The 25,809-nt window shown below is 41.4% G+C and overlaps 1 protein-coding gene across 1 annotated transcript in view; it reads right to left on the bottom strand.

The window, feature by feature from the left end:
• The window catches only part of PTDSS2 (phosphatidylserine synthase 2), a 44,302-nt gene continuing 18,493 nt past the window's right edge, over window positions 1-25,809 (bottom strand). The window contains exons 4-12 of the mRNA XM_059825795.1: window positions 20,432-20,499; window positions 17,222-17,356; window positions 16,119-16,169; window positions 13,469-13,582; window positions 11,843-11,961; window positions 10,992-11,106; window positions 8,616-8,761; window positions 3,282-3,467; window positions 1-2,498 (exon numbers count right to left, since the gene is read on the bottom strand). Of these exons, the coding sequence (XP_059681778.1) occupies window positions 2,354-2,498; window positions 3,282-3,467; window positions 8,616-8,761; window positions 10,992-11,106; window positions 11,843-11,961; window positions 13,469-13,582; window positions 16,119-16,169; window positions 17,222-17,356; window positions 20,432-20,499 (1,079 nt within the window). The 3' untranslated portion in view covers window positions 1-2,353. The remainder of the gene's footprint in view (window positions 2,499-3,281; window positions 3,468-8,615; window positions 8,762-10,991; window positions 11,107-11,842; window positions 11,962-13,468; window positions 13,583-16,118; window positions 16,170-17,221; window positions 17,357-20,431; window positions 20,500-25,809) is intronic.

The following is a 25,809-nucleotide window of genomic DNA, read 5'->3' as shown; positions in this document are numbered from 1 at the left end:
AACACACCAGCAAACATCGCTTTATTACACTGGTTCAGTTATCCAGACTAACCATAAAAGCTGTTCAGATGGATGTAGACAAACAAGTCAGTGTTTTATGTGTTAGGTCAAAGCTCCAGAATATAGGGAACATATATAGAAGAATACCTAGAATACTAGGGATCCTTCACCAGTTGTTTCAAACATACATCAGCGGGCCCTTGGCGGGGAGGGGAGGAGGAGGCAGGTACAGTGACAGATCCTCCCCAGGTGTGCCTGCTACCACCGGATCATGGACAGACCCAGGAGGGTATTGCAGAGACCGGAGGGGGGGCCACAGCGTTCGGCAGCACAAACAGAATGGAGATATACTCACCTGAGCCTTGCTCAGCTGGGACTACACAAGCACAACACACTGGTACGAGCTACCAAACAGTTAACAGTTCGTAAGACTGGTCTAAAGCTGGAACTAGAACGACTCCAGGTGGAAAGGCATAGAAATAAATACTTGCTCAACTCAGCACTCCACCCATTTACAAACCTGTCAGCATCTAGTTACACAGCCATATATTCTTCACTACCTCACAGCAGCAAAATACTATCATTTAAGAGCAGCCGTTGAGCGACTATCCACAGTACATTGTACATACTCGAGAAAGAAGCCCGATGCCACCTCTCATACTGGTCATCCTCCTCTCCGTCTGCTAAGCAACTGGGGCAGCCCCCCTGCCCCGTAAACTCTGCTTCGTTTGTTGAGCTCTTCAGATGCAACCAAATTGCTCGATTGATTGAAGACTGCTCTATTGCTAAGTGCCCATTCTTTAGGGGTGGAAAGTATGTGGGTCACTCTGTGAACACGGGAGAAATGCAGATTTTGGTTGTCATTCACGTACAAGACCAGAACGGATCGAAAATGCAGATGTTTGCTAGTCAGCAGCTCTGCAAGTCTCCTGCCACTTACAAAGGGTTGTACTCTTGAAATTTTACTGGTGGTGTTTATGTCATTTTCTTCTGGATAAACACTTCCCTGAAAAATACCCTTTAACAGCCAGATTAGATCACAGTATTTAAAAAGTGATATGGTTACGTCAGTGCCTTAGACGCCAATGCAAAGGCTTAGAGCAGAGGTTACAAAATTGATGCTTAGTGTAGCACTTACATTTTGGAATAATGACCTGAAAAAAAATGCAGCCCAGGTTTCCAATTTCTTTTCCTAGATGCTGAGTCACCAGCAAAAACGCTGTCTAGCTTGGCCTGCAGACCTCCACCGCTACACAGTGCTGGGGGAAGAACGATGCACTTCGCCTCAGTTTGTTCTTTTGGCAGGGATGGCGGCACATGAACAGCTATTTTGTGCGTGACTGCAGAGAACGCCTTTTCCAGTTGGACTCAGGAGATTGCTCAGTCTGGAGTTACCCTGGGAGGAACGGGGCAGCTCTGAAGGATGGCAGAACCTGACGTGCCCCGTACAGCAGACACCAAGAATGAAACGCTCTTGGTAAGCAAACTAAAAGAGCTGAGAATAAGGCAAATAACTTAAGACTGATGAAGTAACTCCCAGTTTTCTGCTTGTAATATGTTTTACTCCATGAAGCGAAGGAAAGGCAAGTTGACCTTTCTTATTTAACCTTCCCTTACATTTAAGAGATGACCAAGACTAAAAGAAAAAAGAACTAAGGAGAAGTTGTCTGTCTCCCTAGAGCTGTGATACAACATAAAACTATTGTAGGCTATACCAGGATATTGAAAGTCAGTTTAGAGAAAGGCAATAACCCCCGTATTACAGGGGCTGTAACAGTAGTGTACTGTATTACATTCTGTGCAAGTTACGCAACTTGTTCACAAGCTTCAGTTTATCTATGTTTATCTCACTGCAGTTCTGTTAATTGGTGGCCGAACACTTTACACAATCTTACTCCACAGCTCAAGGTAGTTTCAGCAGAAAAAAGGTAATTCATTCCCTGTGTCTGGTATCTGTACACTCCAAAACAAGTGTTCCTAATGCCCAAATGTCAAAATGGAAATCTCACAGTTTACTGGAAATAGATCAGCTAGATTCCCTTTGCACTTTGTTTTAAAGCCCCTTGTCTCCAAACCTTGTTTTCAAGGAAGACATACAACACACTTGAATGAAGATCCCATCTCGTTGCAACGGTGTTGGTTCTGACTTCCCTCTACACAGACTTTCTCCGACTCTGACTAGGTGTACACGAGGAGAAAGGGTGTGTATGTCAAAGTGACATCTTTTCCCCGAGAGGATTTTCACACGTTGAAAAGCTAACAATGAAAATTACAAGTTAGGTAGGATAAGGTTGAAACTGTCCACCAGGCCAACTTGAGCACTACGAGTTCCTTTTAGCCCTTTGTCTGTTGCTCAAAGTTTCCTCTCCCTTAGTTTGTTCCCATTTTGTTCATCCAGTATTGATGAATGTCCATCACCGTTGCTCAAGCATTTGTCCTTTTCATATTTGTGCTCTTGCTTCTGTCGCCTTATCTCCTTATACCGCAAAGTGATGTCACTAAAAAGAAAACCAAACAGATGTGAACTAGTGATGCGAATAAACAATTTCAATATCCAATAAAAACAGTAAGGCAAGTCTGTTCTGGATGCAAGTGCCCTTGGGATAACTTAACCCACTTGAGTCTTTTGGCTGTAAATTTCTAAAATTACTGATGGCATTCATTCGCTTGAAATTTGTGTTTCTTGCTAGTAGTCCGGCTATCATCACCGCTTTCAGAAGCATAACACAACAGCATGCTTAACAAGAGCAACCACTGCTGTTGCACCGGGTTCTCCCCTATAGATGAGTGTAATTCTTTCAGCCTTGTGCAGCTGCTTTTCACTTCCTTGCACAGAGCAGCATCCAAACCAAACACATTTGACTTGGCTCACTTGTCGCTGACACTGGGACAGCTTGGACAATTGCAACGCAGCAGACTGTTCTTGCAATGACGCTGCAAAACATCCAAGTCTTGTCTAACTCAGAGCACAGGAAAAACGAAACACTGATCTCGTCTGCCGTCTTCACTCATCCAGGAAGATGAGGTGCAGTCAGGCACTTCACTGTTCACCTGCTTCTACAGCAACACTAACGCAAGTAGTCCCACAAAGACCAAAGCTACCAGAGGCTCGATCCAGAAAGAAAACTGCCAGGATCACGCACAGAAAACCCGCTCTTTATTAAATAATTCTTACACAAAAACATTGCAGCTCTAGCCATCCAAAAGAGCTGTAATCTAAAAACAACTCCCCCCATAAGACCCGGGCCAGACCTGAATGCATCACATCAAACACGGCTTACCGGATGAAGAAACGCCAGGCTGTCCAGGTGAGCACAAGTATTATCCCCAAGATCCAGCACTGGGTAATGTAGAAAGGAAGAGAAAGTGTGAGTGTATAGGGATCATACTTCACGACAATCAGAAACTCCGTGGCAGTAATAGCAGCAACCAGCCATGCCTGCTGACCCAATTTCTTATGGAACTTCCTGCAAAATAAATGCACAGATAAAACAAAGCTATTGCTGTAAAATTAAGCATTCAGAGAAATATTCGTAAAAAGACAGCTGGGGTAATAATTTCATTCAGCTTTGCACAATTCTAAAAGTCTAGTTTGGATTACACATGTACTAAGCCTATGCAGGCTGACGAATTTCATGTTGGTATTACTTAAGTCTCCTCTGAGAGGCTCTGAAAATATGTGAAAAGTTAAACTTCATTATCACATGACACAAGGAAGTATCCCCATTTTCAGGGTATTGGTAAATCCACATAAAACAATTATCTGACCAGCTTGAGACCAGCTGAGGTTCAGGGTACGGTAAGAAACAGGAGCTCGACTCCCAGATTTCCTCTGCAAATGTCAAGTCACACTGCCATAATCACGTTTAACCCCCATACAATTGTATTCTGAAACTTACTCTCTTCCCAAAAAGGTATTCAATGAGCTGTCACTAATGATCTCTGAATGGATTTTAAAAGAAGCAAGCTTAATAACAAGCAGGCAAGATACTGGAAGACACAAGGATGGCATTTCACTTCTAGGACAACACAACCTTGGGGCAAATACATGATTAATACTTAATCCCCGGGGTCTGTTTTTAGGCAGTACCAGACAAGTCAATGAGAAGCTGCAGTGCTATGTACAAGTCTAGTGAAGGACTCATCAGTCAGTAGTGCCAGAAATTAAACTGCAGAAGAATCAAGACATCAATTCAGAGGCTCTACTGGCAGAAGGAGAGATTGAAAAGACAGCATCTTTGGGGTCACCTATTCCTGCATGGGAAATATCTAAACCAAAATACCTATAGGCTGCCTTTCAGGAAACCTCATTACCCTCACAGGTAATAACAGCCTATTGCTAGAAACCTGGGTAAGCTGCTTGATCTAAACCAGCTAGATCCTCCACTTCTTGACCTTGTCGGTTCATGTCATTTCTAGACTTCTACAGCTTACTGACCTGACAGACCGGATGATTCATATGTCAATCAAATGTGGTTTTGTTCGGGCAACAGAACAAGCTCTTTTTTATGCACTGGATTGCACTGAAATCCTGCCTGCTGCAGCCCCACTGATGCATGCAGATGTGCTATCCAACAGCACAGAGTCAACTACATCACCTCCCCCTTGGTACACTAAATTTTTGTTCTTCCATCTCCCATCTTCTGCATCTAAAATGGGATTTTATTCCCATGAGAGGAAAGAACCAAGACAAAGCTACTAGAAGTTGTATGTATTTTTTTCCTTTATTTTCAAAGGCATGATTTTAATTAAATGTTTCCTGAAATCCAACTGATTTGAATCAAGGAAGACTGAACTTGAGAAAAGCAACACCCTCAACCACCATAATCACCATCTGTTTCACTAGCAAGCACACACAATTAACTTCAACAGCCTTTGGATTGTATCTTTTACTCAAAATCTACACAAAGAAGCATTTTGGTGCACTTCCCTGTTAGCCCTAAACCAACTACCTTAACTGATTATTATGTTTCTGAAGACGCTCGAGATAAACCATGCAAATAGAAGTACCACCAACTAAACTTAAAGGTGGCTGTTCTTTTTGCCTTCTATTACTCCTTATTCTGCCTTTGTTCCACATGTCTCTGCTTTAACCACAGGGAGCATCTATTTTGCAGAGGGCCTTGCCCTCTCACTTAACCATACTGTATTCTGAAGTACATTTTCCTACCAGGTCCTTTCTCTTTTGTCCAGCTTACTGTGTTATTCCCTTCCTACCACAGCGTAAGATGTGAAGTGACACACATCCAGGAACAATTCAGTGTAAAGTGGCAGAACTACTGGGGCAGGACAGAGGAGACGGGGAGCAAAGCGGTATAACAACCCTACAGAGGGCTGGGGAGAGGGATGGACATGTTAAGACGACCTCTGCAGCACTTCTCGGGCATTGCAGCAATGGGAAATTCTAGTCTGGTCTATGACTGCTGTGATGTACAGCCTCCCGCCCGGCTGAGGCACTGACTTAGTAAATGCTGCGATATTCAGCAGCCACGTAAGACCTTTGGGCCGTATCTTCTTGCTGTTTTTGCCATGCAGTGGATGAAAGAGAAGCCACCTAACGAATCCCTGATTAGGATTTCCTTGGAGAGTAGCTGCTCTGCTAATGCTTCCCTCTGCTAGGCAGAGCAACAAGCCTGCCCAACTCCCTGCTGCCTCCAGCTGGTCCGCTGCCCAGTGCGCACCCGTCAGAACAGGCTCCAGGCATCTCCCATAGCGCTGGGGCAGAGGGGGCCGCAACTGCACATTTGCTCCCTGCTTCTCTTCCCTTCTTCTCATCAGATGCCAGCAGCCGCACTGGGGAGAGCATCCTTCCTTTAGCAGGCGTTTTCCTGTTGCTCAGACATATCTGCTCCACTGCACCCCCTTGGATTCTCAGTATCTGGGAAGGGATCAAAGCATGGAGAGCAAACAGAGCTTCTCTTCCCTCTCCTGAATCCAGGGGACTCATTGCAAGTCAAGCACACAATACACACAGTTTCTTAAACACAAGGCCTGACAGAGTCATGTTTGAAACCAATGTGTAAGTTCAAGCTACACAAAAACATCCAAATACACTGGAATAAAATATGATGCAGTAAATCAAGTGTAGGTTATTGCTGATGCAGATGGGATGAGTGCATTCCATTTTAAAAAGTATCCTGCCTAGACCAACTCAGATGAAAGGACTTCAGAAACTGCTCCAGGTGGTTCATCTGGTACGACAGATTAAATGGGCAGAAACCAGCCTTAACACATGGACAGAGAGAAAAAAAATGAAACAGCAAATCTCTCCCTGTGAACTCAAGCTGTTCAGATGACTCGGTCAGCTTTCTGCTTTGCTCATCTACTTCCTCATTTGCTATCCTTTTCTTTCACTAGCTTGTGACAGCACACTAACAAAAAAGAATTAAAGGTATCCCCAACAGAAGAGCTGTGCAGAACCTAAAGCTGCCAAGGAAGAGAGTTGGTTTCCTGCCCTTCTACTCGTGAAAGATTTTAAATTAAAGTCCTTTTTGTATTTAATGAATGAAATTAAAATTCACAGCCTCAATGCAGACTCCTTCGAAGAGATGCGAAGACTAGAAACCAGGAAGATATGACAAGGTCAAATGCTACAGACTCTTGCAGCAAGGTATTTGTGGTCAGGAACATTTCACATAGCCAGTCCTCAAGAACTCAGAAGCAGCACGTCGATCACAACAGGAATGTGGTATGTAAGAGCTGGAGAACAGCTTCAAGAACCACCTCTCTTCTTGGACTATTTCAACTCTAGATACTTTATTGTCACCATGCTCAGACCAAGTTCCTGCAAGCAAAGCCCTAGAACTATCTGCAGATACTGTGAATCCTGAAGGAGAAAGAGTCTTCATATTTGAACTTCACTACTTTCTAGACTAAATATTGCAAGGTTAGCTGAAGAGATCTCATCAGTTTATCTCAGACAATCCCGTCGCCACTAGACAAGGCAATGAGCCATGTTCCTGACAAGGAAGGTCAATGGAATATTCCAACCTTTGTCCATTAAGAAGTTGAGTGAGTTTCCAAAAGGAAAAGGTCAGGAAGGTTTCTCATGTGCTGTTAGCTGGGAGCCTCTGGTACAGCCTGCTCTTCCCCAGCAGCTTCTCCCTACAACACAACAGCAAGAATGCAGAACGGTTCCTTGGTTCAAAATGAAGTGAAAATACACCCAGTTAAGTTGGTAAAACGAAGGTAGACTATCGCTGCTTGGATGACCTGAAATGCACGAAGGAATCAAAGTCCAGTCGCAAAAGCCTTCGCAGAGAAGACAGTAGGTAGGACCAGATGCCAAGTTCTGCCATTTTGCATGAACAGTCTGATAAGGTCAGCTCCGTGGTGCATCAAGCAGAGCCATGAACCTTGGAAGTGAGGGGGCTAGTCACCTTACCCACCAAGAGGAACAGAACAGTAGGTGGTGGTGGCAATGATGAAGACATGCAGTTCAGGGTGAGAGTCTCTGCTTGCTGGATGAACTTCTCCAGCTCACTGAAAGAATGGCAACAAACCGAATCAGCAATGAGGCACCGGTGACTGATGATTCTCTTAAATCTCAATGTTATGCCATGTGGTTGAACAGAGGGCAAAGGAGTTTTTCCAACCCAAACACAAGGACCAGAAGATTGTGAATGGTGCTGAGGAGCTCACCAGTGAGAGGCAGAGACCTCTTCTTACCTTTGAGTTGGAGGCACGTCCCAAACCAGTAGGTCCGACACCAAAGGCAGGGGCAGCCTGCCACTGCTGAATGTCCTGAAATCCGACTAAGCAATGTGGGTTGACCCTTCTTCCCAGTTCTAGGAGTCAAAGCCTTGCAAGGGAAACTGATCTTCATAGAATGTTGGAACCCTAAATTCTGAACACAGACACTTTTGGCGTTGGTCAGCGACAGACAATGAACATCCCTTGAAGCCAGACGTTGTCTTAGACTTAAGATGTGGGCTCAGGCAATTTGTGACATTGCTACTAAAACTTAAAAGAAAATGTGATTTTGAGAACAAAGCTTTCTCAGGTCTTACATGGTCTGCAGAAACAAAAGCAGCAAGGACAAATACGATGCTTCAGTAGGAACAGTCTGAAAGTACATGCACTGTTGTGTATGGGTGCACTTCGCCTTCAACACACTTTGCTACAAAGGGTCCTCTGATCTGCAAGAGGGTGCCATGAGAGCTCCAGAGGACCAGGGACCAGCTGGAAGACAGCTCAAGAAAAGAAGCACCTTTAAGAAACATGTTTTTTTAGTTTGGGCCCTGTTGTCCTTAGAAGGCACATCTAAGGACTGTAGTTCCTGGCTATAGATCTGAAAGTGGAGTTCAGTACTTCTCTGCCCATAAGCCAGTGGCACTCCAGCTAATTTACACATTACGTTCTCAAAAGAGTGATCATTTATTAAAAATTGAGGTTAAAAACAGTGCACATAGAATGCCCTTAACAAAAGCTGTTATCTAACCAGATGTAGTCAGAATTTTACCTCCAAAACAAAAGAAGCAAATGCTTTGGGATTAGGTCTTTTTGTCCCCGACAAGCTGAACTACTGCCCTGAGATGGATGCCAACAAGCTGGAGCAAAATCACAATAAAGCAAGTGAAGCTTGACATGGTATATACACAAGAGGACTGGCTTACGGGTCATCCATGAAGTCGTAGATCTCCCTCATAGCCACACCTCCCACATTGACAAAAAAGACAAGTCGTAACAGGACCAAGTAGTGTTCTGGTGGCATCCAAAGGACAAACTTCAAGTAAAATGTGTTCAGCTCTGCCAACAAAAACTGAGAAAAAGGACATTTTAATTACATTCAGAAGACTTCACTGAATGAAGCCTGGAATCTCCCTCTCTCCCTGCGTGAATCCCCCCACCATTTCTCTAACACCACAAAGTCCTATTCAGTATTACAGAGCACACCATCATCAGGTGCAATAATGACCAAGAACAGCTGGGGTTTTAAAAATTTTCTTTGTGTTGGAAGAGGTATTAAAAGACGCAACAGAAACCTGGATAAGCACTGCCTCTAATTTTGAACATGTTTATCAGCAGTTTGAAGTACCTGCTGAACTACTGATAACAAATCCTAAAAGCAACAAATTGTCCCTTCCCTATCATTTAAAATCTGCCTGAGGGAATCCCAAAATAACAAGAGGCATAAGCAGTATATCCTGGATTTTTTTGTTTGGTTCGGTTTTTTTTTTTTTTACACAGTTGTGCAAACATCACTGCCAAAGCCAACTTCCGAGAACTGGTTATACATTTATAGCAAAATGTTCTCAAGTGAGCTGCCCCGGCAACGGGATTAAGTGAGCAAGTAGACACAACTTTCTCACTTCAAAAGAAATGGTAACAAATGGCATTAAGCATTATTTAATCCAAAAGAGTGAGCCAATATCTGAAGCTGCTTATAAACTGTCAGCTGAAGCTAGGCTTTGCTAGAAGAAACATTATTATACCAAAGACTAGCATAAATTCAATGGATTCTCTCGGTTGCAAAATCTGCTCCAGAACCTAAACCCCCATTTTTTCAGGGTGCAAAAAGTTGGGAGTATGCACACAATAACCATTCCGAGAAACATGTATTTTATTTATGCAGGCACATTTACTTTACTTCTCCCATAAACTATGGGCACCTCAACAAGTCTGTTGCGCCCTGTGAACTTGGCAAATGTTTTATGTAGTGGAAATCAGGTGATGCGAACTCGTATTCAACTGAGTTTGCAAACTGCCTGGCACTCATTGCTGGCACTGCTGTATGCTGCTTGTGTACTTACAGACAGCACATTGTTCCTGAAGCACACTCAGGTCTGCAATTTGACATCAGCGTAAAATGCAATGTTATTATGAGAGAGAGAGAGGTGGTGGTGGCTTGCCAAGCTGACTAACGTGTCCCACTCAGCAAACCGTAATAAAACTTCACTGGACAGACCCCAAAATAAACCACCACCAGGTTTCGTATTCCCTGTATTTCAAGATGCTTAAAGGTATGCTGTTCTAGCAACTGTTAGAAAATACACAGAGTTCTATCCTGTACCAGAGCAGTAATAAAAAAGTGATTAATGCCCGTTGTCTCTGGAATCAGTAGAAGTGTCCCAAGGTGTTTTTTTTTTAGTTAAACTTCACAGTTGCAGAATTGAAATAAGTTTGAGTTGCTCAAAACAGAGCCAAGTGACATCCCATGGATAGCACAAAGGCCAAAGTCCCCCGGCTGACAAGAGGCAGGAGTGGGGAAAAAGCACTGAAGCTGCCAAGTTTATCCTCTCTATCAGTGTCATGTGCACGATACCCGTGACTGTGAAATGGAAGTTACGAATTCAAGATGATGCATTCCCATAATACAAATTCAGCCACTCAGATGGCTAGATGAAGCAGGTAGACTGTCAATTTGTTGTGACTGCTGGAGAAGCCAACCTTCTCTTTTGTCTAAATGGGGGAGCTACATTACCTGAACTAGTCCAGCTGGATACTGTTAACACCATCCCATGCTGCGTGTTCAGTGAAACATTAAAAAAATAAACCTAGGATAACTGAATTATTTAAGTCTGTATAAAAATATTATCTGAGGCAAAACTGTGCGCTTCAGGAGCTGTGCTGCTCAGAGCTAACATATAAAAGGCTGAGGCTTTGGTTACAGTCCTCTCCAGCTGTAATGTGATACGTATCTGCTTAAGACTGAGAGAAAAAAAAGACACTTTCATCCAAAGTAATGGTTTTGGTAGCAGCAGTTACTTGCTGAATTATATGTAGATCATAGTTTGTATCGCTTACATTGCCAATCAACATTGTTCAGCAAGCAAGAACAAATACTTATGCAACAGATCTGTAAACTGTACCAGAGACATGGAAACAGACACCTTTCCTGCAGGGTTCGGAAGTGATCTCCTCCAGCCTCAACTAAGGGAACACGACGATGTCAGAGGTTCAGCCTAAGTTACCATTTGTACAGTTGCTTGAGTGCTACAAAACTTCAAATCAAATGACAGAGAAAAGAGAAGACAGAGAAGTTTCCTTACTACAAAGATTATGCCACAAACTGCTAGCCATCTGCGTAAGCTGGATGCTGGCTTCCACTCAAATTTGACCCAGCTATACGGAGTGAACTGGAAGACAATTCTCTTCATTTTACCTCTGAAAAAAAAGCAGAACACATTCTTGCAATATTAAGAAACAGCACATAAGAGACATCTTCTAACATTTCCACGTGAGGCACCAATACACATATGCAAAATGCCTCCAATTTACTCCATTAAAATTCCTACTTAATGAAATTAACATTCCGAGTTAGAGAGAAGCCTGTTATTTGGACTATCATTTTAAACTTTAATATACTACACCCATTGTAGTAAGCAGTTCCTCAGTTCTGCTTTGCTCAGCAGAGACACACTACAGAAAAGGGTAGTTTATTACTGGTACAATACTACAATGGATTTATTAAATTTTAAGTTTCAGTGTCCCAATTCCTATGAAGTTCTGATTACTAGGAAATGCATTATTTGCACAAGGACCAAATAGATCCTTGCTGTGAATGAGAGAGGATGATCCTGACTTGGATTCCTGCATCTCCTTTAACAATTTCATTAAATAAGTTCATTTCTACAAGATGCCCTTATTCCTAGACATAAGGCAATGCCCATGACAGACAGGCATATTTTCAACAATTTCATTCACAAGTTAAATGAAACTCTCATAAACAAGCTTCCATGCAGTAATAAGTTACTAAATACTTGAGTCATCTAAACACACATGAATTCTTTAATTCACTTTAACCTTAACAGAACAACCCTTCAACAACCAAGACCTTTAACATGGGCCCAAAGTTTGTGCTGTGCTACTTCTTGTGGAGTTACTTTCTACACCAACTTACTTGTATGTAGGAATGTTCCAAAGTCCTTGCCATTTGTACGTTTTCAAAGAAAGCCAAGACAGAGTCTTCATCCCACAGTAAATTCCCAATCCATTACATAAGATCACATCCATTATCCACTGAAAAGAGAAAAATACAGTAATGCTGAAGAAGAAACACTAAAGCTTGTAAGGGGAAGATACTATAGGTACACATACATGTAGACACACTCACAGTCACAAGGATTGAACGTGCCCAGAGAAGAGAGGAGCATGAACTGTCAGGAGAAAGAATCTCAGCTGCCCAAGCCTACTCAAACAAAGCAAAAGTGTTCCCCGGATGATGGCTGCAGGTTCTCTTTTGTTGTATTAATTCTGCTACAGAACAGACCTCTTCCCACTTACTATCAACTCAACTCCACTCTGTTGAGTGAGAACTCTAAAAACACAGCAAAAAAAAAAAATCTGAACATGTTCCTACGGACTGGATTTCACTATGCCAAATAACTTAACATACTCTTTTAAGCTTCAGGCTGCCTCCTAAAGAAATGACTTATCTCCAGGCTCAAGATGTGAAATTAAACGAGTGATTTCTCCCCATGCTCTGTCTTACTGCCAAGTGTTACTTCTGGAGATGGAGCTCTTGAGCTGAAAAAAAATTGTCTGTCCTCCGCATTCAAAGAAGCAAAGCAGAGTGTTAATTTCATAAGAAGTTTTTTTGACGGCAAAATAGCTTTGCTTGATCTCTTTATACATAATGCATTTACTTTTATAAATACAACCACGTAACAAATCATTACAAGCAAGGGAGAGAGCTTGTACTGTAAGAATAAAACCAAGCCAAAATAACAGAACCACCATAGCTGTATGCCCTGAATGTAGTTAATTTTGATCACTCTGGTAACCAATTTAAATTTCATAGGAAAATTAAAAATATATATATATATATAAAAAGACGTTTGTCACTTCAAGCTATAGAGCTTGTTTTTTCCACAGAGAAACTAGATCACAGTAGTCCCTCTGGCTTGAAAAAATACACTTAAGCAGTATTTTAGGACAAGAATGGTCACAGACGATCACATGAAAGACCATTCAGCTTTTCAGTAGGGCCAAACCTTTATCTTTTAAAACCTTTTTATAAACCACACCGGAAATTCTAAACATAGTAATATTTACTGTTTTCAGAAAACAGTGAAGATAGGTATGCACAGAAGGAAGAGCTGGACACAAATTACACTGAGTCTGGTTTTGGGTTTTTTTAACAGGCAAGAAAAACACCATACAAAACTTTATACGAAACTTTATACAAAAAGTTTTACCTTTCTCTTAATTTCAGATTTTATGATTTGTACCATCACCGAATATTTGAAAACATTCAGGTAAAGCTTTAGATTCTTTCTCTGGCATTAAATGAACCAAAACAAATATTTAACCATGTGCAATAGTTTGAAAACCCGCAAAATTATACAAACAGTGACAAACATATTACAGCACAGAGAAGCACCAATGCTCCTGAGCTGCAGTAGTCACACATACATCTTTGGCCACAAGCACATGATATAATTTAGTTTGCACCACTTCCTACCCCCTCCCTTTAAAATACAGGCTTCCATTTAGACAAATATATTATGATCTATGCAGTACATACGTGATCCCACCAACATTCACTGAAGTTTGGAAGCTGGTGTTCCAGACTATACTCCAGAAACTCAAACATTACACTGATGATCATACACATCCACCAGTCTCGAATCATCAATGTCTATATAAAGGGAGAAAAAAGTCTTGTCAAATATCCACAACAGTTGCACAACATACTAAAAACTATTACAAAGATAAATACTTGCACACCAGACTGAGTAGAATCAGACACCACTTACACTAATGCCCTTTAGAAATCTAAATAAAGCAGAACTCCATAAATACTGTAGAGACACTGCTCAGATTTACAGTTTCGCAACAGTGTATGAAAAAATTCTTAAGTTTTTTCCCCAATTTCAAAACTGATCACTTAAGGAACATGAGATTAAGACTTCTGGACTCTGAACACAGAGGACACATGCTGTGCTTTGTTTACCAGTTATTTCTACAGTTGAGTATCTTGTCTCCAGTATCCAGAAGAGGATCAGAAAACTCGTAACAATCTTATTTTTGTCATGTGATAGTCTAATAAAGCCAAATGCTCACAGGCCTCTAAACTTATCAAGTATGCAGCACAATAGACAAGAAAGACACTGAAGAGTATAGATGATGACATTAATACCACTACATGAAAGAATAAAGGCAGGCAAGATGGGATTCAGAAGGACGTAAGTTAGTTAAATGAATGGAACTACTGGGTGCTCGACCACCACAAGTAGCATCGTTCTAACGCTGCTCAACAAAGGCTTTTCAGAGGCTGCTTAATGCAAACTTTTAGAAAGTCACCTTCACTAAATCTCAGCCCTAACTGTGCTGGGACACCCGAGTCTACTTTATACCAGCTAGCAGCTTGATAGGGTGAGCAATGAAGAACAGCATCTTCTTCCACATTCAGCATAAGGATTCAGCTGAGCTGCAGTCCTAGAACATATGTATCATCTCAGCCTATTGTCAAAACATGGGAGGAGATTTGTGGTAACACTTTATTTCATATTTATAAGTGGATAAGAGCACAGAGCCTGTACATCTGGTCTGCTGTATCCTCAAGAAGGGTGCCTAGATGGAAGGCGGCAAGCCCAAATGTGCTAGTACCGATTCTGCAGAAGTAAATGTAGCTTGGTGTTGACCACCTCAACCAGAAGATGGAAAAAATATAAGATGTGCATTATCATGTTAGTCTGACAACATGTGATCTGAATGACTACAAAGCAAACAGGGAGGCCCACAATAATTTCTGATGAATGAGGTACATGCATTTTCAATATTGCCATTCTGGTGCTTTGAGATATAGCTTAAAAGTCTGTTACTCAAACCAGACAAAAAAAGAAAAACCCAAACACATGCTCATCAATGTTTATGAAGACAACACACTCATCTTCCAGCTTTTTATAGAAAAATATGTTAACTGACAAATAAGAAATATAGCAGCCAGTTTCCTTCAAGCTTAGCAGCACAGAAACAAACACCTTGTGGAGCATGCCAGGCTCTTCAGATCAGACTGCAGGTTGACAAGATGACATATTATCTCAAGCATTCCTGCAGGTAATAGCTTGATTGAGTGGACTGGCATATTGAATTTTATCCCATTCTAGTTCCTCAGTGTTACTCCTCCACTTATGTCTTATTACCAGGCTCTCACTATTTAGGCCTTTTTTTTCCTCAGTATGACATTATTTGTAAAAATAAATACAGAATGTAACTGAAATGCTATTCTGATATTTAAGTTTCCAATGTAATTCTCTTGGATGAAGAAGATCCAAGTTTTCTCCAAATTTACAATTCTGTACACTAATAAAGCAAGCCACTGACATGTTGATCTGAAGTCAAAATCTCCCCGTGTCTAGCACACTCACCTTTTGGTCACGGGGGAAAAAAATCAGAACAAACCAAAACACTGATAGGAATACATCAGCACTTTTGAAAAGGAAAAACAAAACAACAGTTATAGCTTATTTTTAAAACGGCCTGAGCTTTCCCAGTTTATTATGTGTGGTGGTCTTACAGGTAAAAAAACAAACAAGGTCTGCAGGGCAAAATAAAGTTAGCTAGTAAGTTTGCTCAGGTTAAAAAAAAAGCTAATATTTAGACCTAAGTAATCAGCAAAACATGTGTTGAATGTGTTCTGCCAGAGACAAGCACAACTGGAATTCCTTCCACAGTTGGTTGATGTTGACTAAAAAGTAACAAGAATTAAACCACTACCCATTTAACAATTTAAAATCCTGATTTGGATGCCACTGGCAAAAGCCTGCCTTAGAATAGCAGTAGTGTATCATCATGCATCTATGTTTGGGTAACAGACTTTCATTGCCTTCTCTGAACACTGTCTTTCCCACATGCTACATTTAAAGGTCATGCAAGCATTTACCTTGCTACAGGAGTAAAGGTTTTTACTTTTATTGATCTGACCTCAGAATGAATTACAGTGGAGGAGGGAGCTTGTCAATGTAATGTTACTTTGGAAAGAAATGAGGCGACCTAACATGGTTGGGGGGGAAAAAAAAAAGCCTTTCATGTATTACAAACACTTAGTCTAGTTCACAGATGACTGCCTAATATAATTGATCATGAAGACTGGCATCACTAAAACAGAAGCAGTCAAGCTTTAAAAGTAGAATAGTACTGCAACAGAAATATAACAGAAGACCCATTCTTACTTTCAGGTACCAGCCAAAAAAGTGAGCAGGAACAAATCCATCCAGTTTGTCCTATAAACCAAGAAGAGAGCGTAGGTCATTTGCACTACAAACAACCACCCGTTCTTAAAGCTTACTTTCCCCCCCCCCCCAAGGAAAATGCAGCACTAAGCTTCAGCTGTTTCACATATAAATACTAGATGCATTTTATGAGTTTCTGTGTTCTCAAGTACAGTGAACAAAGAGGCTATCTTTAAAGCAAAGTCAACAATTTTAAGGGGGAGAAACTGGAATTAGGATCGTACTGATAAAGTGGAGACTACCTTCTTAATGCTAAATGTCACATTCCTTGCCTTCCAAGGGGACAGAAGCAGAACAGGTTCAAGCCAGAGCAAGAACATGCATTTCTTCACCAGATCCTCATCTTGTATCGAGCAGAGCTTCTTAAATCTTATCAGTCCTGCCACCATAAATCCCTGAGCAAAGAGTGCCTTGCCTCTTCCTAGTTTTGGTGCATGACTAGAAAAGGAGAGCTGTAATTGCTCTCAGTTATGACAGTTCCTGAGGCACTGAAGACTTACACGGTAGACCCAAAGGATTCAGTGCTCCTCACTACACAAGCACTAACAGCTCCACGCAGTCAGGGAGTTGTAAGTAATCCTAATTCCTTTGCCCTTGAATTTCCAGTCTTCTGTTTGCCAGCGAGAAACAATAACCTGATGGTTTCTGGTATTCAGAAAAGTGCAACTTATGGGTTGCTTGGCAACGTGCAACTTTTGAACTTTGTGCCTCAAGGTGACTGTGAGTAGAAGATTCGTTAAGCACACAAACAAACCCAAACTCCTAGGGGAAAGGTTTACATCAATAATCTGAGAAACAAGGATTGTTAAACAGTGTACCCTCTCTTCTGGGCAATGTAATTAGGATACAAAGAGAGACATCTCCATCTGATCAACAGGAAAGGTCAAGAGAAGAGAAATAAGAAAGCTAGAGAGTCAGTCACGACCTGTTATCTCATTCAACGCTCAGAAAGACTCAGGGCTGCACTTTAAAGAGTTCAATTAAGCAACCTTTTACCAAAAAACAGTCAGACTCATTAGCAAGTAACTTCATTTGTTTCTTACCCAGATGTTGTGAAATGGATCAGTTCCATTGCCAGGATCATAAATAAGGCAGTTGCCACCGTAGTCTCTTTCTGGCAAAGGAACACCTAAATGTGGATCAATGTACTTCATAAACTGTCTGCCATCTTGTACAGTCTGCAAAAGGAACGCAAAACCCATGTTTCCCTCTTAATAAGTATTAATGCACAGAAAAGTACAAAGATAATCAAGATCAACATCATACCCTCAAATGGGTGTGTTTTTTTAAAATGTGTTGCAGAACAATTCTTGAAATACACCCAGACCTTGAAGCATCACACAGCATACATACCTGACTTTCTGAGCCTCTAATGCTAAGTATTAAGGAAAAAAATGACTAGAGAATGAACTTAAGATTTCTTAAAGATGAAAAATCAGAGATCTTTAACACCATTTCCAAAGGCACTCCTCTATGCCCCCCCTCCCTCCCAACAGCTTAGCACTCGAACAGGCACGCAGTTCATCCTTCCCACTGACGCTTTTGCCCTTCCTCTCCCCTCCTCGAGCTTGGCGAGGGTAAAGAAAAAGCAGCCAGTAACTCAGGAAAGGCTCGTTCAATGGCTGCATCTCCTGCGCTAGTGACCTTCCGGCTTCCTAGACTGGGAAAGATCCAGCAGCACTTTAAACATGCAGCTCGGACAAAATACAGTACATGCAAGCATCAGCAGATTGAGCACACCGATTACGTGCACTGTTAGCAGGATTAGTCGTGCATGTGTGCTCAGCTCACTTCAGCTACAGAAGGTCGAGAACTGCACACATTTAATGGCAGAAAATATTCAGTGCAGCTCGTTGAATAAGCAGTCATTTCAAATAAGGTCCCACTAGCGGCATAGGTAATAAACTTGAAGCGAACAGCAAGGAAGAAATTATCAAAATATTAGGTATAAACAGTGACCAAAACTTGAACTAACTCACTAGTAACTCACACACACATTTGCTGCATAAGTATTTCCCAATGGAAGTGCTCACTGTTGTCGTCAGTGTTTTACAACAGAAGCAATGTAACACCTATGACAGACTAGCAGACAGTAAAAGCAGGGCAAGGCCAAAATTAGTTAATAGCAATAATAACATTATAGAATAAACCCACTAAAGTCACATGAACTGTAAGACAAGTTTCAACTATGCACGAGCTTGTATTTGCTTTTAAGGAAGTTTAGTCACTTACAGACTCAGCATAATTTTAACCTTATTTAAACCCCTGCAAAGTAATAATGTATTTTTAGTAAAGTAATAATGTATTTTTAGTAAACCACTGAGCAACAGCTAGTGCATGTCCCTAACAACGAAATGGCTGGTAACTTAACATACTGCCAGAGGAAAGCACAGCAATTCCAGGCTTTTCTATTAGAATTCAGAACTACAACAATACGAATGAAACACATTATTCAGTCTGACTGCAGCCAGTCAGGTGTATCATTTACAAAGGTGCCTGCAAAAAGACAGGGTGATGTGAAATAGTAAGAACATAAGAATAAATTGGAACTGAGTAAGTATTCCTCGGTGGTGAGGAATAACAACAAAAAAGGCAAGACAGACCTGTTCATGCCTGTGAAAGGGTCAGAACTCCACTCCCTCCAAGCAGGACAGGCAGCCTGAAAGAAACCCTAATGAGACATTAGGGCCCTGCGTAAGGGTTTACATTGAACCCCCAAGTTATGTCAATGGGACAGAAACTCATGTTGTTTACTGATCTACTGCCAACACATTCCAGCTGCCCAGTGAAACAACAAGCCAGGCAAACAAAAATAAAGAAAAAGAAAGGAAAAAAAAAAAAGGACAGTTTTGTGTTCTTAGGAGAGCTTGGCACTGACTTTTGGGGAGGCTCCAGGAAAGCCAAGCAGAACAAGAAATGCTGGAGCCAAAGGAAATCTTTGATTAGCTGGAAAGGGTTTGATCAAGAAATGCTGGAGCCAAAGGAAATCTTTGATTAGCTGGAAAGGGTTTGATCAATATTAAAAGCTTGTTTGCAAAGCAAATGCCCTACTCCAACAGAAGACACATCCTGACACGTCTGAATTCCAGCCCCACTTCAAGATCACTTGGCCTCTAGAGGCAAAACCAGTTTTTTTTAAAAACATGTTCCTTGTCCTTCTCTCATCTAAAATGATTTTTGAAAGCTACCTGATGAGTATGTGACAGTACTTGCAAAACCCTTTTAAAATCCAGAGCACCAAACGTTACTAAGATGCCAGCAAGAAGGACCTATCTGAAAATTAACAATTGGGGACTCTAATTGGAATCTAAATCTGGAAAGTAGCCAGTGGTCTGATAGAACAGGACAGTTACCTCTCATGGTTTAATAGCTCTACATTTGCTTTTGGTTTCACATCACTCTGTTGCCTGAGGAGATGACTGCAATCATTGGATTGTGTAACTGAGGAAAGGTGAGTCTCTTTCAAAATCTCGAGTTCCTTCTTGGCACTCAGACTTGATTTGCAGTGGTGTAAGTATACGTATAGGAACACAACAGCTTTGTTAATAGCGTCAGGTTTACTGTTCTTGCTTATCTCAAAATATTTTACCTCAACTGTTGCATCTGAGAAGTCACAGAATTGTAAAACCCAGGGGAAAATTTTCTGCTTACGGAAGGATGAGAATATGGTAAAAAATAATGTGCTTTATTTGGAAGTACCAATAGCACGTCTTTCTAGAAAACACACCATCCTCAGTTTGCTGCCACTACACAACGTCGTGTATGAAGTTTCAGTTTATTGTAAAAAAAAAAAAAATTCAAAGCACTTATCATCCAAGGTAAAAAGTATTTCAAAAGATTAAACAAGCTGAATTCACTCCGCAATCTGTAGGATCTAAGAAACTAACAGCTGGTACATAACTTCAGCAAGTCACATCAGGTCCAGCACAGCAGAGACTAAACATGAGCAGCACCAACTCCTGATCGTGTGATCTAAACAAGAACTCTTGAGTTCTTATCAACTCATTTAAGAACAGTTCACTGTGGTGTCTAACCTAGGCTGACACTAACTGGAGGTTAGACAACAAGGTGAAATATTTTGATAATATTATAACTTTTCTCCAACCTAGAAGTCTGTCTAAACAGCCCAATGATTTTATTTCACAAAAATGAAGAGCATCTCCTGTAGTCAGTGAGAATCCTAAAGAACACCACAAAGGATTTTAAGTCCACGTTAAACTGGCATTTAGTACCTAGAGGTCTAAGTTACTTACCTGAAAGAGTATAAAGATGAGGAAGAGCTCGTACACAACGCTGACACACAGCCAAAACCTCCAGTAAGCTACAGAAACAGGCAAACGGGATGTTAGCAAGCTTTCAAGCAAAATAGCAGTCAATTATTCATTTTCTGTAATATAACTAAACATTTCAAGAAGAGATGCTCCCACCGAGAAATTGTAAAGCCCAGCATGCAAGTGAAGTGTTCACCATCCTTCCTAAAGAGTACAACCAGAAAGGCTCTTTAACTACCAGACAGGCTGCTATGTAAATTTGGCAGAATTGCTCAGGCAACGACCTGGATCTGTGAGAATGGACCAGGATCCATAAGAACGCTTCAACCCAATGAACTAAATATTTAAGAATTAGAAGGAATGATACGTGCCACTTGCAATGCTTTCTGGCAGTCCTTGGAAAAGAACTATATCCGTCCTGAACTAATCTAATTTCTTTCTCCACGATCTCACGTAACCTGACCTATGCAACCTTGGTTTTCCCAGCCCTACCACAGCTAACGCGCTTTGCCAGCCTCTGCCTATGTACTGCTAAACCAGACAAGACTAAGAGCGGTGGGAGGAACCACTGCTTCTACTTTTGTAAGCCCATCGTTTTCACTGAAGACAAGGTTGTTTCCTCAAAAGGCAGAAAGCATTTCAAAATACCAAAGATATTTTCACTTTTACTAGGAATTAAATTACAAAAAAATGTACCAAAGGTTTAGCAGGTGCTAGATGCAAGACCTACGAGATCACCTGAAACTCCTCATAATAAGAGAAACATCATGCAAAACTCAGCTGCTTCAGAGTCTGCAGTCATTTTTCACCCTGCCAAGATGTGTGATTACAGCTCTTCTCACACTGAAGCTACACCTGAATCTAAAGGGTACACAAATTCAAGTGTTTGTACACTTCCAGATGCATCACTGTTCCCTCAGTTCTTCCGAAAGACTCAGTCCGCAGGAACCAGGCTCTCCGACTATCCTGGGTACAAGCTTTGTGGTCCATGGGCTGCATTTATGCCCCTAATTCATCCTACTTCACCCAGAGGCTGGTTTGGCCTCTATTCTGTAAGTGATTTCTGGGCTCTGAAATCTCATCCAGCATTTTTGTTAACGCCTATACGAGAGGAAGCAGGTTAATGCAGAGCCAGTATGTGTACAGAGTGCTCCAGCATTTTTTCCTAACCACATTCAAAAATTTACACACGGTAATTCAGCAAAACTGGACTCATTCCAAGTGGATATTTAAATCTCCAAGTAACATCACATACCAATCACTCTGGAATGATTTTAATAGGCTTTCCTTCAGGTGTTTCCTGTTTACACTTATAAAACAGAGCTCTCCTTCCATGGTTATAGCCAGAATTGGATTGGGGCAAAGTGGAATCAAGACAGGCGTTCATATGGCTGAGCCGAGACAGCAAGCTATTCCACCTGCATGAACATGGTTTGCCATGAAGTGAAAAAACCAAGAACCTTCAGGCCTGATTTATTAACTCCAAGACAACTTAGGCATGTTAATGTTAAAAGCAGGACCATGACATGCATAATGCAAGAACTAAACATAAACTGCAGGCTTGCAAACATACATGTTTATCAGCTCAGAACCTGATATCAACTAGCCATGGTGTTGCAGAGCTTCACAGAGGCTTGTTTTCCCCCTGAAACAAATGTCATCTTTGCCCAATTCAGCCTCAAGTAGGGAAAAAAAATAACAATCCACATTTTTAAAAGAAGTCTCTAACAGCCTGCTTCTGACACCATCATTAAAATAGACTGAAATGTGACAAGGTGTGACCTTTTTTCAGCAAAACTGCTAAATTAATTTCATCAAAATGGCCTACTTCACACTTCCAGGAAAAAAAAGACAAGGAAAAATAAAAAAGGCAGGTGTGGCCTGGATAACAGGAACTTCAGAGCTCTGTAACAGCTTTCACGGGAAATTTGGAACTTTTAAGATTTTTACGTAAAGTCTACAAACATAATTGCCATTTCTTAATTATGCAGTACAATGAAGTGTCTTCTTAGGGGTCAGTCATTAAAAAACCCAAACCTCTAAACACACAGTATGAGGTGGTTTTGCCCGTTGGCCTCCTTGAGGGAGGGAAAAGCAGAGTTTAGCCTACCTTCTCCTTGGTGAGGCAGTAAGTAGTGCCTCTTGTACAGCTGTCCTTACACAAAAGTTGCAGATTTGATTAACTTTCAAATCCACCGGCAAATTTCACCTGGAAGGACCGACCGAGAGCCTTTCTAGAATGCAGCTTACTAAAAACAAACAAGCAAAAATACTCTCCATTGGTCAAAGGATTATTTGGAAGAGAGGAACCTCTCCCCAAGCCGGCACCACTGTGCTGCTGAAAAATCCATCAGCCTTCTGAATGCCAGTCTGCAGAACAGAAATACAGTGGTGACTTTCAGTTTGTGTTTGATATGGTGTTTTCTATGCTTTCCTATAATGACTGCATACCTTGAAGGGTAAGCACTATGTTCACATCAGAAGTAAGAATTAACCTTTCATTAACACACCTCTCCCACAAGAACTGAGCGTTGTTTCCGTCAAACATCACCTTCAGACTACGAGCCTTAAAAATGCTGAGTTTTTTCTGACCTACAAAGCCTTGTATGACAGATTTTACACTACTCACAGGCACAAATGTGGCAGACTAGTTCTGAAACTGATGTACATATAGCCCAGAAAGCAGAAAAATCTAAACCCTTATCTGGCCTTTTCTTCTCCTATATACATAGGGTTCAGGCAACAGATGATCTGCAGCTGCTGAATACGCTCAGCAATACTTCATTATAAAAAAAAAAAAGATCTAGGTATAATTTAGTGTGCTTTCTCCCCAGCTGACATAAGTACCCAAGAGGTTTTGAAGACTACTTTGTATCTGCATGCGTACACCAGAAACAAGATGTTTTCAAAGCTGTACAAACATTGTGTTCTCTCTCTTCCTGGACTGGCCTCAGCTTTAGCTGTAAAGTTGGTTTTGGCATACCTCTAATATTTGTTTTCCTTAAATGCACTTGTCACCATGAACCTCCCTCAAATTAGGACTATCTCCCCGATTAAGTAGGCTTCAACTAATCATTTACATACCTGATAGTTTAGTGATTACTATGCTCAAACACTGAACTGCTGCCATTGCAGGGAGACTTGGGAACTCAAGATGAGCACTTAACAAGAGCGCGCTGCCCGGCTGAGTGCACAACCAGCCACTTACCCCTACTTATCAGAGGTTTGAGTTTGACCTATGCCACCTGAAAGGCTAAATGAGCAAAGAAAAAAAATTCTAAGTTATGTGCCCAAGCAAGGCACTTATCCTAGAGATGCTAAGTGAGTGGAAGCTACGAAGTGCTACTCAGAAGTTGCACAGGACGCGAGCAGGGAGAACTGTCTGCGCTGAGCAGCCACATGAGCCTGGGCCAGCCTGTGCCTGCTCGAGTTACTGCGCTGGAGTACAAGGATTTTCCATAGCGAGCTCGGGTTCAAAAGCACCACCCGCAACCTGAGAGTTGCCATGCCTAGGAGGTGGGACAACCGAGGGAGCAACAGAGGCCGGCGAGCCCTTCAGACTGGTCCTAGCTCTGTGTGGGCAATTTTGTATTTCTAAATGTAATGCCTGAACACATTAAATGCTATGTTAAGATAGAAAGGTATGAGTTAAAAGCTTAGCTTGTTCAAACCCCCACATAGAGAGTCATTTATTCCACCCAGCCAGTGAAAAAGCAGCCAGTTAGTATCACCATCCCAATACTCCAATACATTTATGCAAAACCAGTGGTGCGAATCCAGATTCCTGCATTGTTAAAGTAGTTGTCAGAAAGGGGCAGATCACATACTATTCCCCGGATGAAGTTCTAATGAAAGGATTTCTTTGTAGAATTACAAGGCAAGCAGCTGCTCCACCCAGTTTCATCAGCAGCCTGTTCTGCCTGCGCCTTCTACCCAGGGACAGGGGCAGAAGAGACCCAGCTCTCGCCTGCTCATTTCTAGCTCCTTCAGCCCTCTAGCCGGGCGGTTAGCAAAGAACTTCACGGTTTACTCTCCCCACGGCTCGTGCTGTCACGCATGATGTATTAAGTCAAAATAACTGTTGGCAAAGGTTGGGAATATTAAAAGCGATTTCTTAGGGCATTAATAACTGTCACGGAACATGTCTTTAAAATTACAATGTGGGCATGTTATCTTTACAAAGACAATAAAGCATCACTGAACTCTTACAACACCAGGCTATCCACACGTTCAAGGCTCCATAAAAGGAGTTGACAATAAGAATGAAGAATACCTTTTATTTGTAAATACTAAAAAGTCAGCATACTGATGCTGACTTTATGCACAATTAATTTTATCATTAAACGCATTACACTCCCCAAATTTGGGTGTTCACCCACCAATAAATGGACCCTCAAGCAGAGCTTAAGGTTTGTCCCCTGCAAAATATTGTTCCTTGGGGTTAAGGCAGTGTTCCTCCTTTGCTAGAAGGTTTGGATGGAACCAAATGGAGGCCTTGAAGCCAATGGTTTACAGGAAGAAAATGGAAATTGAGATAAAAAGCAGGGTAAGTTTATAAAGAATTCTTGCCTAAATAGTCATACATACTTATTTTCATGATAGTCCTACATTTCTGAATTATAGTAAGGCAACTGGTATAGGTCCATGTAGCAAATTATTAGCTAAACTGGAGAAAATGAGGGAGTGTGGTGTGTGAAATCAGTAGAAAAACAGTAAAGCTGGATGAGCTATTGGCTAAAACTGACATTACCAGTAATACTAAAGACTGGCCAAAAAAAAAAAAAATGACCAGTCTGGACAGATACCACTTAAGTGGTGGCTAAGATCAGTTTCATTAATGGCCTCAGTGGAAAGTAGGTTAATAACACAGAGCACAAACAGCAGCAGCGAAGGCAGATAAAAGGCAGGAACCAGGAAAGACAAAATCAGATTATCTCAAAGGACTAGATTAATAGGAGAGCTTATAATACAGTTTCACACTTAGGAACAAGTACACTTTCATGTTAGCTCATCAGCTGAAACAGGATTCGGTATTATCTGCCAGTCACTCAGCTGTCACTGTAGCACAGCCATGAAAAAAGCACATGCAATATAAAGATGGACATCAAGGCACTGCCAGAGAGATACTGGGAAGCATTAACTCCAGCATAAAAAACATAAGCACTCTCACATCTGTAATATGCTACACAGTTCTGGACAGCCATTTAAAGAAGAAAACTCGAAACACAGAAGGACTACCAAAACATTATGGGGACAGCAGACTTATATTGAGGGGGGAGACTAAAAGCAAAACTTGTTGCTTTTGCAAAATTTGTTTGCTTTAGCAAAACCAACGCTGAGTTGGCATAAGTGAGCTGTGT

Source organism: Gavia stellata, chromosome 17, assembly GCF_030936135.1.
Source record: "Gavia stellata isolate bGavSte3 chromosome 17, bGavSte3.hap2, whole genome shotgun sequence".
Taxonomy (NCBI): domain Eukaryota; kingdom Metazoa; phylum Chordata; class Aves; order Gaviiformes; family Gaviidae; genus Gavia; species Gavia stellata.
Note: the sequence above shows the minus strand (reverse complement) of the source record. Positions and strands in the feature narration are given on the sequence as shown.